This window comes from Apaloderma vittatum, unplaced genomic scaffold, assembly GCF_000703405.1.
Source record: "Apaloderma vittatum isolate BGI_N311 unplaced genomic scaffold, ASM70340v1 scaffold14819, whole genome shotgun sequence".
NCBI lineage: Eukaryota > Metazoa > Chordata > Aves > Trogoniformes > Trogonidae > Apaloderma > Apaloderma vittatum.
The window spans coordinates 10,206-30,107 of record NW_009734745.1 but is presented as its reverse complement, the minus strand read 5'-3'; the positions used below and the strand labels follow the sequence as shown (position 1 = coordinate 30,107).

The window sequence follows — 19,902 nt, the reverse complement described above, 5'->3', positions numbered from 1 at the left end:
TGTAAACATCCCTGCTCAGCCCCTTCAGCCTTGCCCTGGCCCCGCAGGGTCCTGCAGCCCTCGCACCCTGTGGGCCAGGCTTTGGGAAGCGAGTCGGGTGATTCTGCCGAGAAGCAAATGCTCCTCAGGAAGAATGTAGCTGTGATCCTGTGTATTCTGGCCGCCTGCTTTTCAGAGCAGCTCTCTGCTGTCTTGGTAGCTTCATGTTGGTGGGTGAGGCTGCCACAGTGTCCTCTCCCACTTCCCCAGGGCAGGTCTGGGAGGGCTGCGGGGGCTCGCTGTGGGACCCACGCCCCTCTCCCCTCGCTGGCCTTGGGAGGTGGTTGCATGAGCTGCACTCTCCTCCTCCTTCCCTCTCCCCCTTCTAGTATTTACTTTCCTAATTTGGTGCGTTTGCCTCGCTCCTCCCTGATTGGCCCGTGGAAAATTATTGCAGTTTGGAAATCCTGGGCAGGGTGAAATTTCCTTTTTGGAAAGTGCCTTCTGGCCCCCTTTTCCTGCCTCCGCCCGGCTCTGGGGCAGGGGCTGAACCTGCGCTCCCACCGCCAGATCCAGCCCTCCTGACCCCCAGCCCTGCTCTGCCTCCCTGTTTACACTGCAGCTCGCTTCCCTGCAGGTTCCCCCCTGCAAGCTTCTGTTTTGTTTTTTTTTCCTTAGCCTATTTATTTTCCCTCCGCAAAGTGCACCGCCTAGAGAGGGAATGAGCTTTAGTTAAACAAAACCAAACCTGCCACCCTCAGCAGCTTTGCAAAGCAAGATTCCTGCTTACTCCTAGGGAGAAATGTCTGCTGTTTTCTTAGCTAGGTGTTTTATCTCCAGGAGGTGCCATTTGTAGATGTGTTTTGAGTGCTGTTGTACAGCTTTAAGGGAAAATGTTGGTTGGCAACGTGCTGTGAGGATTACACACAGGCATGGCTTATTTCCTCCTGCTTTGAGTTCAAAATTCCTTCTTAAAAAAGTCAGATTTGCACGTTCCAAAAAGGAAAAGGCCACTGTGGTTGTAAGAAATCAGTAGAAACAGCCTGCCATTTTACACAACATAAGGGAGGACAGAGTAGCACCGAATCTCCTCTCAGTAGATACAAGGCATTGACAAGCTATGTGAAAACTATGTGTATAGTTTGGTTCAATTCAGCTCTGCCTTTTGGGAGGTAGAAGCCATTTGCAACTTCAGGATGGTCGTTTGGTTACCTGGCTTTAAGGTTCTGCAGCTCGTGTTCGGAGGATCCCCTTTGGGTGCCACTGATGACATGAAGTTCTCACCTGTGGCACCAACACTTCACTTGCCTGGTTTTGCTTCAAGTCCCGGATGGCTCCATGACCGGGCCCTCCACAGACGTGTTGCAGTCTAGTCCCCAGTGGCTCGTGCATGGATGATAAACAGATCCAGGGAGACAAGGTGTATTGTAGGAGCATATTCCTGGTCTCACACTGCATCAGAGTTTACATTTGCAGTGTTTAATTTTCCTTTTATTATCTTCCAGTTGGTGTTAATGCGCCCATAGTAGTAACTTAACTAAATTTTCCAAATTGCATCTCTCTCCAGCCCTGCCCCTCAGGGTTGAGTGCTTTGTAGTAGTTATGAAAATGAAATTATTTCTCTGTGGATGCCTCCCTGTTCTTAACAGCAGTTACATTCTCACTGACACCTATTTTTAAAAGGTACAATAAAGAAATACTAAATGCTGTACTATGGGAGTCAGTATCGTCATTCATATTTTACAGCTGCTACTTCTGGCTTATCTCTGCACCTGAATGACTGCGAGCTTGAACACTGTCTTGTACGTGTTTGTTTTTTCACTGAAAGGGCATGGAGAGTTAGTCACATGCACAGTCTTTATCAGAAGAAAAAAAAAATAAAAAATTCTTTGATAAGTGCAGGGAAGAGCCCAGTGAGAACCACTGCTTTGAAAGTGTCTGGTGAGGTTCTGTGCCAATAACTCAATTGGTATGTATTTGTATGTGGACCCAAATTTATGTTTTAATGGTTAGTATTTAGTGTGCCTGCCCGTGTTTGGCGGTTGCTAGAAGGGTCAATACCCAGTTTACAATGAAATTAAGGGTATGGATAATGCAGGATAAGCTGGTAGTCTTCTGCATCTTTTGTTTTATAAGCTTGGTTACTAAACCAGAAGTTTTGAGCTGAATTGCCATGGTTTCATAAGCTATATTCTGTAAACCTTCTTCCCTTGTTTTCACTAGGCAATATTAGTTCATTAACACGTTGCATGCTCTGATAGTGGATTACTCAGAGGCCTGCACTCCAGGAACTGCAGTTATCTTGGCTTACCCAACAACTTGTTTTGTGGCCTTCAAGAGGTCATTTAAATTCATCACCTGCTTTTTATGCACGTATGGCGTTAATTACTCCTTTCCAGGAGTGCGTAGTAGATAATTTATGTATAGAGCTTTTATTCCGTAAAGCACGACGGAAGAGTGTGTGTGAGCCGTGTTCCAGTAGATGTGCAAATGCTGACTGCTTGGGAAAAGGGAGTGCTTTTTTAATAGGCTCTAAGACAGCCCTACAACCCTTCTTCAGAACACTTGGGATTGAATCTGAACTTTTGCATTTCCTCTAAAGGTGTGGGGGGGGAAGCTGAATGAACCCTGGCTTCAGTAGATGCATTCACTCACCGTAACGGGATTGCCTAAGTACCGCTGGCTCCGCTTCATTCAGGCTTCTTCCGATAGCACCAGTAACCACTTAACCGAAACGCCGGTGAAGAGCTCCCAGGCAGGTTTTTTTTTCCACACGGGCTCTTTTGCATTGTCTCAGGTATCCATTGCTTCCTGCGTTCAGGCACAACATACAGCTCGGCTGACTCCCGCAACTGGACAGCCTGATGATTATTTTTAATCCCCCTTGTCCCCAAAGCACAATCTGACTAGCTTGCTGCGTATACATCACGTCAGAAACGGAACAATCTATACTGGGCTTGGGAGTTCTACGCATGTTTCTCTCAGATAATGGACCATGTGCTAGAGGAGATGTGCCAAGCCATGTGTTGGAGGAAGGGCCGCAGGTGTCACCAGCTCCACGAGCACTTCCTCTTCCCCTCAGCAGTATAAAATGTTCACCGAATCCACGGTCGGAGTGAGCTCACTTCCTTTCAGAGAGGGGAACCGCAGGAACACCAACAAGTTATAAGAATTTCAAGTCTTGTGGCTAGCTAACTTTCACTGTAGCTTTATTTTTCTTCAGTGTTAAGTGGGCAGGGTGGCTCTCAGATTTCTCCTTTCACATCAAAATCCAGCTTGGTTTGGCAGTTTCACCACTTGTGATTGTTTCTGAAACCTGTCTGAAACCTGCAACGTGCAAGGACCTGCCTTTCTTTGGGTTACGATTTTGGGGCTAGGCCAGGGAAGAAAGAGCGGCGGAGGCTTCTCACCCATTATTGCTGATTGGTGTATCGTGGAAATGCTTGTTTCGCAAGCCAAGGTGCTGCACTTTCACCTGATTCTTGCTTACTGCATGTAAAAAGCATCCCTGTATCTTTCGGTGCCCCTTTCTGCGGGCTCGTGAGGTGGAATATAGGGGTGGTGTGAGGTTTGTGTCATCTCGAACCACAGTCCTTTGTGTGCAGGGCAACACGCCTCCAACCTATGTTTAAGGAGAAGACTGGGGAAGATCTTAAGAAATAGGGATTCCAGCAGGGGCTTAAATTGTCTATTCAGACAGAAATCTGTCTTGGCAGCACTGCCAAGATTCTAATTCTTGTAGCTCTTGTACCTGTTTCACAAAAGTACACTTGGGCCTTTTTGAAAGGCGCTACCCACGTGTGTATCCTGAACAACAGCACTGAAGAGATGTTTGGGTTTTTTTCCTCTTCAGCAATGCAGATTCCAAGCCAGGTGAAGAGTTTTATGTGAGATTTCAGGTAATCTTTCTGCTTTGTCATAGAGAGGGTAGGTGCTTTATCCATATTTAAATTGAGCCTCCGTAGCTTGATACGTTGCTTGGAGAAAAGAGTAAAATTAAGTAATAGGGCAACTTTCCTGCATTTTCATGTTGCCGCTCCTTCTGGCGAAATTGGCACTGGAGTTTGAGAGTGTTTCTGTTCTCAGCTTGTTCACAGACTTGTAATATGACCATAAATAAATCATTTAACAACTTCTTGCTTAATTTTTGTTTTCCTCCAGTCTGTAAAATGTGGCTAGTATTGAGAGAGCCTGGAGATTTTTCCATAAGAATATCTCTGTGTGCTCAGGCAACAGATCCTTCTAGCCCAGTATTCTTCCTCAGATTGGTGTCTTTGGGGTAATAGTAGAACACAGAAAACACTGAGTAGTGCTGACTTACGTGCAGGCTGCCACCGCTATTTTCATGCAGCAGGGCCCGCCTTGGAGCAGGGACTTCCTGACCATCTGTCTGTGAAGGCCTCTCATGGATTCTCTGTCTTCCTCCTTTCTCCGGGAGCTTGTATAATGGCCTTTTGCATTCACCTAGACTTTTAGCATCAGCCCTGCCTTGCAGCATGTCATTCCACAGTGTAAGTACAAACGCAGAAGCAGTTTCTCTTGTTTTGGACATGTTGCTTAGTTTCGTTTTGTGGTCACTACCTCTTCTGTTGAAAGAGGCCAGGAGCTGAACCTTGCCTTTAAGACAACTTCTGTCTTAAACTGTTTCCTGTATGGAATCAGTTCTGTATCTCAGGTCATCCTAGTTATCCCTCTCAGTACCTTCTCTTTATCTGCTGCATCCTTTTTTTTGAAATGGGAAGAGACAAGCAACACACAGTGACCTGGGTGGACACAGTGGTCCATCCTATTTTTGCACTCCGATTCTTTAGTTAAAGCAAACTGATTTTTGGACATTCCAGCAACTCTCCAGTAGCTGGCGTTTAAAGCCTTCATTGTTGCGTGCAAATGCTGTGAACTTAAGAGACTAGACTGTTGTTGACAGAAGTGGAAAGTGAATCGTTGTGCTACAAAGACCTGTTATGTTCTCAGTAGCCAGAAGTTAAGCCCTGGCTTTGAAAGGTGTTCTGCCCGCTACATGGGTTAGTGTATTGCAGGCTCTCCTTCAGTCCTCAGCTTTCTGGCCTCCCAGCTGAAGAGGGATTAAGTATTTAAAACATGCTGCAAAGGACCTACGTGATTCAGCACGTGGTGTAGTCTGAGTCTCGGCGTGGTGTCTCGCTGGCTGCGTTCAGTCGGTGTTTCAAGTTGAGATGCTGACTCCTCGGTGGGTATCAAAGATCTCTGGGACTTGGGGCATTAACCGTGGTGCCACAGGATTAAGGCTCTGGGTAACTGCAGCTGGTTTGCTTACGTGCTCTGTGTGTCTTTGAGTGGTTTAAAACACTTGCTTCCCCTCCAGAATGCTCTCTTCTGTAACAGAGAAGCTTAGCCCAAATTAGCTGGGATTGCCCGTAAGCCAAGATTGCTTGCACGGGCAGTAAGCGTGGGGCGCAGTTAGGATGCCCGAGAGCTGGGCGAAATTGCAGATCTAGGTATGCTTTTCTCTGTAAAAGGTTATAGCACCAAAATGGGTGAAGTTACTACCAAGTATTGATGCAACACTAATATCCAACAAACCATAATCTCTATCCTGACAATCGATTTTTGTTTTATAGCACAAACAGGAGTTTGTAAGGAAAAATCTTTCTGTTCCATAATATTTTTAAAGGGAGTGTGAGTGCCTGCAAGCATCCTTGGCCAGGCCCTGGCTCTGGGTGGCGAGGAGAATTCCAGGAACTCCAGGAAACTGATGTCACTGCATTGTGTTTGCTTGTTTTCTTTTGACTGCCCTAATGTTTAATTTTAACTTAACCCTCAGATGGATATTTTTAGTAAAACTGTTTCTTCACTCCTTCTGCCCTGTGCTGGGAGGGGAACAGATTGTGTCTCGTTTTTTGCAGTAGTCAGCTCTTTCTCCCTTCCCTCTGAAGAGTCTGATGATTGACCAAGAGCTGGAACACTCGGCAGCGTGTGTTACCCTGTCTCTCTGCATGGAGCGGCTAAAAGTTTGTGATGTTTATTCTGTACTCGTGTCTCTTGGCCTGAGCACTGATTCAGGCTGAAAGGAAGCAGGTCTGCCTACTCCTTTCTGGTAAAAAAAAATACTACCTCTTCCAAATCTTGGGCTGCTGCTATGGCTGTCCCAAGGGACAGCTACTGCTTTACGGGACTATCGTGTTCTTCAGCAATTACCTGCTGGGATAGGCTGGCTTTTAGAAAAGTTAACAACGCTTTAGGTTGGAGGGGCTTTGTCAGTGCTCGGGAGAATCACAGGCCTGCAGAGTAAGGTTTTTGAATAGTGAAAACTGAACTATTTGCTCTGCTGATCTTGAAGAAACAGATCAATACTTGTATCTGATCTCTGTGGGACAGTCTTTGAAGCCATACTAGTTGTATTTATTGAAAAAAAAAAAAAGCAGATAAATACAATTCTGCGCGTGGATTTACAAGTTTTCTTTCTTCTATGTCTTTGACCTGAGTTTTGGCTGCTGTCTCTGGTTTGCTCTTCATGTATTTATGTAGACGAAGAACAAAATCAGAAAAATGTTTCATCCTATTCCATTCCTAGTCCGTGTGCTACAATAATTGCTTGAGTGCCAAACACAAAGATAAAAAGAATTGTGGTGGGTTTTGGTTTGTCATTGTTTCATGTATGAAAATGGCTTTCATTTGTAATTATCCACACGTTGTAACAAGTGTGTATATGGAGAAGCTATTGAAAAAATTACAGTGGAATAATTAAATTCACACCAGCTCCCCACGTGAATACTAAGACATCAAGAGTGTCTTCTGTGGTTTAGCATTATCCTCTTCGAAGACAGGCTCAAAGCGTGGAGTAGAGCACTTTGATTCATTTTCCTGCGCAAGCGGCTCTGCTTTTTGCAAGGCGAGGTGGGAAACGCCTTTATCTCTGGCAAAGGGAGATTTGTAGGTATGGGCTCATCCACATTACAGACCTTGCGCCTCCTGTGAAAGCTTCGCCTCCTGCTGCGCTTCTCAACAGCATCAGCCGCAGAAGCCAAGAACCACAGTGGGTCCTGAGAGGGTCTCAGGGGGCTGCGCAACACATTGCGTGGCCACTGTATGGCAGATGGGGATCCTATTGCCCGGGTTTGGTGTGGCTGCCTATTTCTGCTGCCTTTTCCCTCTCCTCAGGGCCCCCCCATCCTGCAGTTCACTTTTAAAAGAAGCCACTCACAAAGACACTGCAAGAAGCAGCGCTTCTCAGCTTCCAGGCTGGCCTGTGGTGGGAAGCGGTGGTTCCTGACACAGTCACGTTGTGTATGCACCAGAGGTGTTGCCCACTGAGCGAACAAGGGTTTGTGTACGAACGTGTGAAGCTATTTATTTAGGCAGTCACCTTTTTGAGGAAGGGACAGCGTTGTGTGTTTTTTCGTGCAGCATTTAGTGCAGCACTTTGATGGGTGTTGGTTGCCGCATTTATTTGTGTCAGGGTTAGTGCTGCTGTTCGCCATCTGACTGGTAAGAGGATTGTTTATGCCAGTTTTACTGACTTCTAGTTCCCAGCTGTGGGCTTCAGTTTGCATCTTGTCATACAATTTGAACTGCTTGTTTTGCTATGTAAATCTTCTGTGTATTGTTTTGCTTTCTTGTTCACTGTTGCTGTGCTCTTATGTAGAAGACGTGTGTAATCCTGGGATTTGGCTGTGCATCACACTGCTCTGGCGTCACACCTCTCGATGCCGGACAGCACAGAATGCCAGAAAGACAGAAAAAGGGAACTCGGTTTCCCAGATTCATCCCTCTCCCTCCATCCTTCCGACCCTACAAATGAAGGATGTGGGATCCCTAGACAAGCCTTTCTGATTATTTCTGCCTTATAACACTCACTTTAGTGTGTCTGAGCTGTGCTGCATATTATAACCACCTTTTATTTGTTTGTAGCTTTTAATCGGCTTTAGCGTGGCTTTCCTGTTCAGTAGTTGTTCCTGCAATGCCATCGTGTGGTGGCCCTGGAACTCTGAATGTGTTTCTTCCCCGTGCTCGCCGAAGCTGAGGAGTGAGCTTCCTTCTGTGTTGTGTCCCAGCGATTGCAGCTCCCTTTGTTACCTGCATTTGTGTGCTGGGCATTCTGTGAGGTGCCTGCCTTTGGCTCTGTGGCACTGAGCAGGGTGGGACTCCTTAGCAAGGAGTGCGGTGATACGATGAGAGGTAACGGTTTTAAACCGAAAGAGGAGAGATTTAGGTTAGATATTACGAAGAAATTATTTTCTGTGAAGCTGGTGACGTGCTGGAACAGGTTGCCCAGAAAAGCTGGTCGTGTCTGCTCCGTGGAAGTGTTCAAGGCTGGTTTGGATGGGGCTTGGATCAACCTGGTCTGGTGGGAGAGGTCACTGCCCATGGCAGGGAGGTTGGGACTGGGTGGTCTTTAAGGTCCCTTCCAACCCAAACCGTTCTATGATTCGAGGATCTTCTGAAGCTCAGATGTTAGACAGGGGCCTTCGTGACAGATGCATGCACTGGGTGCTTTAGCTATGGTACTCTAAAAGAACATAGCCCATATCTGTTAAAAGGATTAATTAAATGTTACTTCTGTTATAAGGAGAGTGATTTGTTGTTCATTTGCAAGTTATAAAAAATAGCTAGCGGTTTATTTAGATAAGTATTCATCCCTGATACAGTGTATGTTGCTTTAAGTGCTTCTCCGAACGCAGAGGAGTGCAGTGCTTTGAGACTTGACCGTCTTGTGATTGCAGAAAGTGGGGGGAGGAGAATGGGAGCTAGGATTTTGTAGAAATTCCAATTTTATCTCTGACATTTTTTTCCCTCAGTCTGTCTGGGCTTTGGGTAAGCCACAAGGATGAAAATAAGTCCAGTGCATATCTGCTGCTCAGTAACCCAAGAGCTTTACTGTACCTTAGAGAGTAAGAGCTGTGTGTCTTGTTAATAAGTGAAGTAACGAATAACTATTTTTCTTTTTTGCCTCTCCAGTGTTCCCAACTCTTGCCCGGCCAGTCCGCGTGGTGCTGGATCCTCAGGATATCGTTTTGTTCACAACATTACCTCGGATCTGCAGCTGGCAGCAGAGTATGCGGCAAAAGCGGCATCAGAACAGCAGGCAGATGCATCTGGCGGGGACAGCCCAAAGGTTCAGAGAAACATTACTTCCCCAGCAGTGCTCATTGGGAGGCTTATAAAGACCTGGCAGTTTATTGTCAGTGCTGGATATAGTTAAAAGGGGTCTAAGAATACCCTGGCTGTGAGGGCACTGTGTACAGTGTTCCCCAGGGTTTTGAGACCCTGCCATCAAACCAGCGTTTTATTAGTGGTAGATGATGAATCTGCTTGCTTAGCTGCCCAAAATGTATCCAAGTCGTTCACTAAAATGGTTAAGTGTTTGATAAGTCAAGAACACGTAAAGAGGAAGACCATTAAAATTCAGTCTCACTTTCTCCTTTTAATTAATGGTATTTTGCAAAACTCATTTGGAGAAAGGGGAAGCAAGGTAAGAAACCAGATCCTTGCCATGAGAAATCTGTAGTCTGACTTTAAAACAAATGTGAAGGTCTATCAAGCAAATGTTAAAAGAGGAGAGTAGCAAGGGGAATTTAGATTAAAAGGTAACTTGGTTATAATGATAAAATTTAATTTTTGTGTGCTGATCTCCAGATCAAAGTAAAAGGTCTAGATCCAAAACCACCTGATTTGGAATTGGGTGGAGGAGCACAATGCTAGATGGCTTTGCTTGTAGATTGAGTTCTCCCTTGAGTCAAGAAGGGCTGTTCTCAATGGAGTTATATGAAGAGCTGGGAATGTCAGATCTGGCAAACAAATTAAGTTCCTAGAATGAAACAAATCCTGCTGGAGAGGGAAAAGGACAGGATCAAGTTTCATATTGGGCTTGTTGCTGGGAGGAGAGCCGATAGCATACTTGCACGAAACTTTTCTACCCAAGTGTAGTTGTAGCTGGGCAGAATTGAGGGCTTTAGCTTCATGAACGCTGAAAGCAGTGAGCGTATCCACCCTCTAACTCTTTGCTTCCAGGTGCTTGTGCTGGTATAAGCAGGTGTGGTAAATTCAGTGGGGAATGGAATTGAATTAAAGTTGGGTTTTTGCATGTGTTTGGGGAGAGAGGGAAGGAAATACGTTTAATCTGGCTCGGTCCTGTAGTCCTGTTCGCACACAAATGCTTGTGCTAAATTGAGAGGTGTCAGTACGAAACAGTGAAAGGGAAAAGGGTGATGCTGCTCTTTGTTGCCCTTGCTCTCTTAGCGTCTGTGAAAACTACAACTCAGTGTGCTTTTTAATTTGGGTAGTTGGTAGGCTTTAATGTACAAATTCTTTATTAGTCACTAAATTTCTGTTTGTGGTTTGTTTTTGCCTTAGGATGAGTCCAAGCCCCCCTATTCTTATGCTCAGCTAATTGTGCAGGCTATATCTTCAGCACAGGACAGGCAGTTAACACTAAGTGGGATCTATGCCCACATTACCAAGCATTATCCGTATTACAGGACTGCTGACAAAGGCTGGCAGGTGAGTTTTTGACACTGATGAGCTTTAAAACTACTTTTGACAGGGCTTATCTGCTTTGAAATGCATTTATTAAAGATTTGGGCACTGGGAATAGAGCTGCTTTGACTGTTCCCAGAGTGAATTTGTTTAACGTAAGCTAACTAGTTTGTTTGTAGATGATTAGTTGGGTTTTTTTTTTTAAATACTTTCTAGAGCAATGTCATGTGTTACTATTGGGTTCTCTGGTTTCCAAAACTCTTCTAATGCTGTAGTCATGTGTATTTCTTTTTTGTTTGTGCTTTATTCTTTCACATTCTTGCTTTCAGTCACTCTTCTGCCCAAAAACATGACTGAATCTTGCATAATCCTTCACCTTGTCTTAGTTTGGCATGATCTGTCCAAGCAGGTGATGTCCAGTGCAAACTGAGGTCCCCTTTTTTAGTCATAATATCTTAAATCACTGCAGATGGGTTTTTTTTCCTAGTGTATCAACTGCACTGCCTAAGTCACAGTTCACAAGTTTTGAATCTGAGAGTGGGAATTTGGGGAACTTCGAGTCTGTGCTGCCTTTGTGGTATTAAAGGAAATCTGACCAGCTTCGTAGGAGAGTTTGGATATACTTAACACATGCTAAATCAAGCTTAAATGTTTGCTTGAGGGCTGCTTTCAAAGTTTCAGAAACCTGAGCTCCACCTGCTTTCAGGCTTTTTCTTGGCATCACACCTCTGAAATGGGTGTTGTCATTTGAATATAATACACTAATGCAGCTGGAAGGACTCTTGTAGCTGCTGATTTTGTTCTGTTCAACTGGCAGGAGCAATGCTGCTTGGTGCACTTTGAGTTCAGTTGGAATAAATACATTTCTGCCTCCCTGGCTTTTCCCTGCAGTTCTAATTAATTGTGGAATTCACTTCCTGCCTTAACCTGCTCGGCAGAGTTGTGCTTTGCGAACCAGTTGCTGCGTCCTGCTTCAAAGAGCTGCATTTCAGCAGAGGGTGAAGTTGCCTTTTCCCCTCCCTTACCAGTGGCGTTCTAAGGCTTCACTTGTGAAGAGTTCATCTAAAGCTGCTACAAAAGCTCTTGTTTTGTTTTGAAAGTGGAAGAGGAATGAGTTTGTGCATGTCTGGCCTTTCCCCTAGCCCGAAAGACAGAGCTACACCCAGTAAGAGGCGAGCTTTTGCAATGAAAAGGATAAATAGTCTTAACACCTGGAAAGCTGTACAGTGCTAGACCATTGCCTCTTAGATAATGGGTTTTTCTCAGAGACAGCTGTCTGAGGGCGCGTTGACTGGCTTGCACTATGATTGCCGTGAGATGCAGTGTCCTTTAGGGCATGTTTGGGCACCCCTGGTGATCGTTTGGCAGGTAAGCAGTTAGGACAGGCTCAGACAATTTTTTTTCCGCTTGCCTAGAATAAAGCCTGTCTTTGGAGGGAGTTCTGATGTGGTTTACAGTGATTTCCCCCTGCCTCAGCAAAAGCTTTGCTTTCATTGCTTTCCACCCAAAAGTCACTGCGCTGCCAGGCTCCAGATGTATTTAAGTGATGATGCAGTACCAAGCAAACCCATCTTTTGGCATGATGTGTAGAAACTCTGACACGTTTCCTCAGGTGTTCTCTTGCAGTTCTGCGACTTTGGAGCTGTGTAAGTTGAGTGACTTGGTTCTGTCTTCAACACTGATTCCAACAGTTCGACTTTGTTACGTGTTTCCCCATGGCAAAATAATCATCTAATTTCTCTGTTTCCTGCAGAATTCCATTCGGCACAACCTCTCCCTGAACCGTTACTTTATTAAAGTCCCACGCTCCCAGGAGGAGCCTGGAAAGGGCTCCTTTTGGCGAATTGACCCTGCCTCTGAAGCCAAACTAGTAGAACAAGCATTTAGAAAACGAAGGCAAAGAGGAGTATCCTGCTTCCGAACACCTTTTGGGCCTCTTTCCTCCAGGTAACTTCAATTTCCTCTAATCTCTGTGCCAAACTCATTACAAGGAAAACAAACAGAGAACTTCTCCTGAAGTACAGTGAGGAAACTTTATTTCTGTTTATAGTTTGAGGGGTAATACAGTTAAATGATAGTCCTGAGGCATAATCTGAAAATTGTTCTGACTTCTTATATGTTTACCAAAAAAATACTCAGAACCTAGCTACAGAAATGCATCAAATAACGTATCTGTTTTGGCATCATTTCAAAGAAATTCAAAGCAGTTATCGCTGGAGTAAGTATTTTCAGGTGCCAATCTCTCATTTAAGGAAAGCTGCGTTTAGATGTGGATTAGATCACAGTGGGAATAACTTTTGTGGTATTTAAAACCTTCCCTGTAGGGAGGATCAGGTTGATCATGATTGTCAGCAGTGAAGCAGTGGGGGCTGTTATGTGTAGCCGCTCCAGTCAGCGGTGGAACTGCAAAAGAGGAGCTGTGTGCAGTGACAGCTTTCTCTGAACACCTGAGCTCCAAGGATAAATAACACTTGCAATTCAGCACTAGCTGGAGCAGTTTCATGTATCATTCTTACCACACATCATCTTTTGTCTGTTAAAATGAGGTTTTCAGTTCATCAGCTTCTTCATCTTGTTTGGCTTTAAAGAAACATTCAATTCCTCTTGTGTTTGGTGGGACCAGAGGTGGGAACCAAGGGGTTGGGGAGGGAGGAGGCAACGAGGAGAAGGGGGAACAACTGCTCTGTAAACATATGTGGGGCCAGACACCTGCACCTGTCTTGCCTCTTTTTCCTCATCCTCTCCCCATCGCTCTCAAACTCTGACAAAGTTTTGAGAATGGCCTGCAAATATAAAACTGATCTCAACATGAGGCACTCTACAGCTTCTCTGTCAGCAGTGGGTCTTAAAATGAAATGTTAAGCATACTCTGAAGGGTCCAGTTTCCTTCAGCAAGGAATGATATGACATATTTGGTGCTAGAACATTTCTGAGGTTACTGTGTACCTTTCAACTTTTCCCAGCGGGGTAATGTGGGAGAAAGGCTGTCCTGCTACAGAATCATGTGCTGAAGATAACTCTTGATCTCTGCTGCTGTCTTGTGGTTGAAATGCATCTGCACTTGCCAACACTACATTCTGTTGTTTCAGGAGTGCTCCTGCCTCCCCTACTCATCCTGGCCTGCTGTCCCCTCACTCTAGTGGCCTCCAGACTCCAGAGTGCCTGTCACGGGAGGGGTCACCCATTCCACATGATCACGACTTTGGGTCAAAGTTAGCCTCGGTTCCAGAGTATCGGTATTCCCAGAGTGCACCTGGTGAGTAGTGCTTGTTCCGCAGAGGGTGAGTGTTCAATTAAATTAAGTGCTGAGGACACCTCAGGAATGCTTCTGCCAGCGTGTTCTGGGAGGATCTAGGTGTCTCTTTGCACTTCGTCGTTAGAGACTGATGATACACATGAAACTCCAAACTGTTTTCCTTGCTAGCCTTTGGATGATGGATGTGTTTCTACACACGTTCCTTTATGTAACCTTGAACTAGGTGGCTCCAAAGGACTGACAGCAGTGTAGCCAGGGCAGTGCATAGCTCGCTTACACTAACTTACCATACCAACCTTCTGAATAATATCAGTTTGGCTAGGCAGAGCTCTGTGGTGCTGTGGCCAGGACGTTCGTAATTCGTAAAGCCCTGGTAAGTATGTGCTTGTCAGCTGTGCTGTAACTGGCCTGATATACAGGGTGTTCCTGGTGAAGTTGGAAGGCAAAGCTCATTAAGTAAAGCTTTTTTTTTTTTTTGTGCTTATTGTGGCTTTCGATCACAGAAATGTGCTCTGATGGCAAATAAGGTTTTTAGAAGTTAGGAAAGGGAAGATTGACAGTGGTATTGTTGAGGCCTTAGTTTTTGTTCCCTACGCCCACTCCTGCCAGTGCTGTGAAGGATTGAGTATTGCAGATTAGAAGTGCATAGGTAAAAGGAATGGAGGCCTTTTTGCTTCTCATTAATATGTTTCTCTGTTCTGTTTAGGATCTCCAGTCAGTGCCCAGCCAGTGATTATGGCTGTTCCTCCCCGACCATCTACTCTGGTGGCAAAACCGGTCGCGTATATGCCAGCATCAATAGTGACTTCTCAACAGCCTTCGTGTCATGCAATTCACGTCGTTCAGCAAGCTCCCACTGTTACAATGGTCCGAGTTGTGACCTCCTCTGCAAACTCTGCCAACGGATACATCCTCACAAATCAGGGCACAGCAGGAGCTGCTCATGAAGCTGCAGGAGCAGTGTTGGACTTAGCTGGTGACCACCGAGGTAGTTTTTTGCCTCTGTTGCTACTCTGCTAATACTAAGTCTTGAGCAGGCTTGGGGACGGAGTGGGTGGTCAAACACTGTTTCACTCACTGAGTACGTAGTTCTTAATAAAAAGTGTTTCTCTAGGAAAACTTGAACCAAATAACAGCTCATCCAGTTGCTGCCTCCACCAGTGAGGGAGGCAACTTTGCTCTCTTGTCTCCTGTGAGGAACAAATCTAACAGACTTTGAAGGCTGAAAAGACATGCAGTGCTTTAAAGATTTATGTTACCCCAAATATCAGTATTATGCCTGTGTATTGGTCAGCTGGATGTGCTGTGGCAATGTGTGCTTTTCCTAGCTGACAAAGATAGGCTGGAAAAGGCTTGAAACTCTGCTTCAAGGACAGCCTTGTAAATAAATGATTGAGCCTTTCTTTTCTGCAGGCCTGGATTCCTAGAGGAAGGCATTTGCTTTTGGAAGTGCAGGCAGTGCCCCATTAAAGCAATCTTCAAAAACCAGTTACAGCAAAAGCTTTTTTTTTTTTTTTTTCCCCCCTAAGCTGGAAATTCCAGCCTTGTGGGGGATTTAGTGAGTTAAGTGTTCACTTGCTGTGATCCAGACAGCACCTCATCTGCCCACCATGTCAGAAGGGCTTAGTGTTTTGAGATAGGTGTGTGTTGTACCAGCAGCAAGACTATAGTTACTCTGATTGCTTTTATGAGGCAGTAGTTATTCTGTAAGGGGAATTAAAAAATTTACAAACACCTTCCCCAGCCACAACAGCAGGAAGTTCAGCGCTGGTTGTCTTGTGTGAGTTTCACTTGCGTTCTCTAGAAATTCCTGTCTGGCTCCCATACATGTTCCTGAAACGTTAACAGTTGCAGCTGCTTACCTGTCACCTGCTCCCTTCCTTCAGTCACTAGTTCTCACTGTCACTTGTTCTCTCCCTACTTGTCCTTCTCTTACTCCCTTTTCCAATCTCTACCTTCCCTTTGTTTTCCCTGATTGCTCCGTTATCTTTCATAACCTCCCTGCTTTCCTTGCCTTTTCTCTCCCTGCTTCCCATCAGCTTGCCTGCAGGTCTCAGCAAGATGCTTGTGTCCAGCCTAACTCCACTCTTGTTGCCTACTAATGTCAAAATGGGAGAAAGCTTCTCTTCCTACAGGGCTAATGAGTTTGTGCTTCTCTGCTTTGAGACCCACAAAGCCCCTGGAAGAGAGGAGTGGTTCTCCTTTCCTGCACACGCAGCAGGAAGCTGTCTTGTACCTGTTACGTACCTACTGAACTGATCCCTTACTTGTACTGGGAACGGACACAAGTGCTCTCAGACAGTTATCTCTATCCAGGAACTCAGTCCTCCTTTATTTTTATTTTTTTTTCTCTCTCGTGTTTTTTTTACCTATACTTCCAGAGCTGGCAAAAGCTTGCGATTGTGGGAAGACCTCCTTGTAAATCAAGCTATGTGCAGGCCTGACAGCAAGCTGTTGCAGACTTTTGGCTCCAGGCATTGTTTAAGAACTTAATGCCTTCACCTGCTGTGTGGTATTGAGAGTCAGGCCAATTTGCCCGTAATTACAAAGTGAGCTATGAGATTTGCAGTAACTGCTGTCTGTGTAACAGCTATAATGTGCCAGCAAGGGACATGATGCCTTTTTAGGACAAAGGGTCAAGTTTATGATCTTGGTTGTTTGGGGTTTTTTTTGGCTGTGGCTTATGCTGTAAGAAAAATACTCAATATTGATAGAGGATATGTGCAATAGAGAGTGTTTTAGAGTTGTCAAATGTTCATCCGTGACCTTCTGTGGTGCTGAGGTATTTTTGCTTTGGTGAGCCTGGGGTATGTATCACTGCTAAAATGCTAATGAGAATAAAGCCTGCTCCTAAGCCAGGGTAGTAAAGGATTGTTGTCTGTTCTACTCATAAGCAGGCATGGATGAAAAGCCAACAATCGCATTTGCCACAATACCTACGGCCAGCCGTGTCATTCAGACAGTCGCCAGTCAAATGGCACAGGGTGTTCCAGGGCAGACAGTCACGATCCTTCAACAGGCAGCTCCAGTGACCATCGGACAGCATCAGCTCCCCGTGCGAGCGGTCACTCAGAACGGGAAACATGCCGTCCCCACCAACAGCATCGCCGGCAGCGCTTACGGTAGGCTCTCTTCCCATTGCTTTTCGGGCTTTTGATTGCTCTCTTGAGCTTAGCAGTTAGGTTGTAAAGCTGTAAGGATTTTCTCTTGGTTAATATACATCCAGTTATTCCATGTGTCCAATTCCAAAGGTATTCCAATTTTTCAGCTTCTGTGGCGGTAAACGTCAGTGGTAGATACCCTTCTGGACACCTGCTTGCTGCCTGTCCCTAAAGGAAGAGTTTTGCTATCTAGCATTGCTTCTGAAAAGTCCAATGTCTTTCTTTTGTCCTTGGCTATGCGTTTATTAGTGCTTATACTCTCTACGTTTTGAGGGTTACTTACGTACTAAAGTGTTAGTGATTCTTGTGTAGAGCCTTTTTATTTGTTTTCTTCTGACAAACAGCATTTTGCTTTCAGCATGCCAAATAATAAAATTTCCATGGTGCTCTTTAGGTCTTGTGAAATATGACTCCAGAGAGTATTCAGAAAATAACATACTTTACCATCTTGAAGTCTTAGAGCCTGAGAGAAATAAGATCTATTTCATCAGGTGAATGAATGCAGGATTTTTTTTTTAATATATACAGAATGTGTTGTAGTCATTTTTCAAGCCTGATTTTTAAAATTCCAATGCTAGCTATGTCTTGGCAGCCTTCTCTTCTTGCTTGCTCAGCACCTTGGGTTTTGTTCAGTTAGGGATGGTGACTGGGGAGGGTAATATCCAGATTTCTCATAGCCCTTTTCGGTGAGACGCCAAGCACCTCTGCTGTCCCAGGCTGGTGCTTGTGGGGAGTTTGAAATGAAGGGCACTGATGGGATTTTGATTGCTTTCTTGGACGTAGGACTGTTTCTACAGGATTTTCTGCTATGTCTAGTTGTGGGATCACCTGGCTTGCACTTGAATCGAAGGAATCTTACTGGAGCAATGAAAAAATGGTAGTGATAAGATCTTTATGCAACTGAGATGTTAAGGTATTAAATAGATCACATAGGTGGACTTGTTGCTGCTCAGCAGTAGTGTTAGTCTACTGTAGAATCAGACCATTTTTTATTTGTTTTATGTTACTTACCAACATTTATCTAGCTCTCTCAACAAACGGGAAAGTATTCCAGTTGCATCTGAGTTGTTTTTTTCTGTAAGTGCTAGTGAATTTTCTAGTTCACAAAATGGAGCCTTGACTCTCTTGACTCTTGTCTGAAGTTAATTTCTCTTCAGCTGCGTGATTTGGGTTCTCTAAGTCACTGAACTGTAATTGGTGACTGCCCTCATCATTACCCTGTTTTTCTTGCTTTGTCCTCTTGATACACTACAGCCTCCTTCCCATGCCGTGGTCGAAATTGCTGGGCTTTGAGGGCCTTTGTTCTCTTTGCTTTGTTTATTTATCCTAGGGCTCCTTTTTTGACGCACTTAGCAGTGAACACACCACTAATGTTCTGTCGTTCCACGCTCTGCAAATCAGTCTGGAGGGCAGAGGATGGGCTGTCTCCTGAGTCCCCTTTGGCTGCCTCTCCGATTGATGCAGAGCCCAAAAACTGCATGTGTTGTGTTTTCCTAAGCAGTGTTGTATGCCAGAGCCAGTGTGTGAGCACATTCTCTGTCTGGAACCAGGAATTGTAGACGTTTTTACAGAGGCTTGCTGCTTCAATTGTCTCTTTTTTTCCTCACCACTTCTGTTAATGGCTGAGATCTTTTGTCGGTACTGGAATACAAGATTGGGAGCCAGAAATTCCTACATTCTGATCCCAATTCTGCTGGAAATGTATTTGTTTGTGCCCCTTTTACAAGTGGGATGCCAGTACACTCAATGTTTGGCATCTCATCTAGTTTTCCAACAGACTGGCTGTTTTTACTGTGCAAGCAGGGCTAAAGAGAGCCCTCAAGATTGAAGGCGCAGCACACAAATGTTGTAGCTTGGAAGAAGTTCTGATTTTGTGTGGCTGGAGAACTACCTCTCAAAGAGGAGGTGTGCTGTAATTTTAACATCTCTTTCTGGAGATGAACGCTTAGCTGGCAGTGCCTCGTTCGACAGGGGGTAGGAGGAGCAAAGTTCTCCTCTCCGGGGGGTTATTACTGCTTTGGTAAAGTCGCACAAAGCTGAGGTTGTGGAATGAGAGCGAGACACAAAGCTAGCAAGCCTTTCAAAATGGGCTTTTAAAACAACACCTGAATATGTGCCAGTTATCGCGTTTGACTGTGGTGTTTTGTTTTCTTGCTTTCTGGGATAGCAAACACTTGCTTCATCACATTAATTCTCTTTCTCTCTCTTGTCTTGCTTCCCAGCTCTTACAAATCCCTTGCAGCTTCTTGCGGCCCAGGCCAGCTCGTCCACTCCTGTTGTAGTCAGCCGGGTGTGTGAGACAGGGACCGAAGAGACAGCAGCAGCCTCTTCCAGTGAACCTGAAGTCAAAAGACCCCGGATAGAAGAGTCCAGCACAGCAGTCCCAGCCCAAACTGGAGTCATCACATCTACAGTGCCACAAGGACAGGCAACCAGTGAATGAAGAACCGGTGGGAGGAGCTGGAGTGGGGTGGGGTGGGCATGGGATGGCAGGAGCCCTAAAGCAGCTTTCAAAGAAATCAAACCACGACTGTAACAGCTCCAAACATAGTGGATTCGAAAGAGCTCTTTTTAAAGTCAGATTTTTAAATGGGAGGACAACAGCTGTTAGAATCACAAGGTGCCAAAAAGAATGGAAAACCCCTCCCAAGAACCCATATCTGGAACTGTGTTATGTCTTTACCTATGGGATATTTTCTTTTTTTTTTTTAAATTCAAAAAAAAATACAGACAACTGATTGTATGACTGCTGGGATATTTTTAACTGTCTTTTCCCCTTTTGGCTCCAAGGGGATGGGATTTGCAGTTCAGCATCTAACGGAATGTAACACAGTCTGCTCTCTGGAAAGAAAACTCCTCGTTTTCTATGCCTTAATACTGTGCTTCTCAGAGCTTTGAACCGTAGGACCATTTTAAAAAGGCCACCTAAGGAAATCAAATGCTGAAAGATGGGTGCAGTATCTCTCAACAACATTAAAGAAACATGGTACCAAGCTTAAAGAAAAAGGCAACTGATTCTGTTTTTTTAAAACAGAAAAATTCTGAATATGAACG

General features: G+C 44.9%; 1 protein-coding gene across 1 annotated transcript in view; it reads left to right on the top strand.

The window, feature by feature from the left end:
- FOXK1 (forkhead box K1) overlaps positions 1–19,696 on the top strand; it is a 46,543-nt gene extending 26,847 nt beyond the window's left edge. The window contains exons 3-9 of the mRNA XM_009876390.1: positions 8,914–9,070; positions 10,309–10,455; positions 12,185–12,378; positions 13,521–13,687; positions 14,394–14,675; positions 16,585–16,809; positions 19,071–19,696. Of these exons, the coding sequence (XP_009874692.1) occupies positions 8,914–9,070; positions 10,309–10,455; positions 12,185–12,378; positions 13,521–13,687; positions 14,394–14,675; positions 16,585–16,809; positions 19,071–19,291 (1,393 nt within the window). The 3' untranslated portion in view covers positions 19,292–19,696. The remainder of the gene's footprint in view (positions 1–8,913; positions 9,071–10,308; positions 10,456–12,184; positions 12,379–13,520; positions 13,688–14,393; positions 14,676–16,584; positions 16,810–19,070) is intronic.
- The last annotated feature ends 206 nt before the right edge of the window (positions 19,697–19,902 follow it).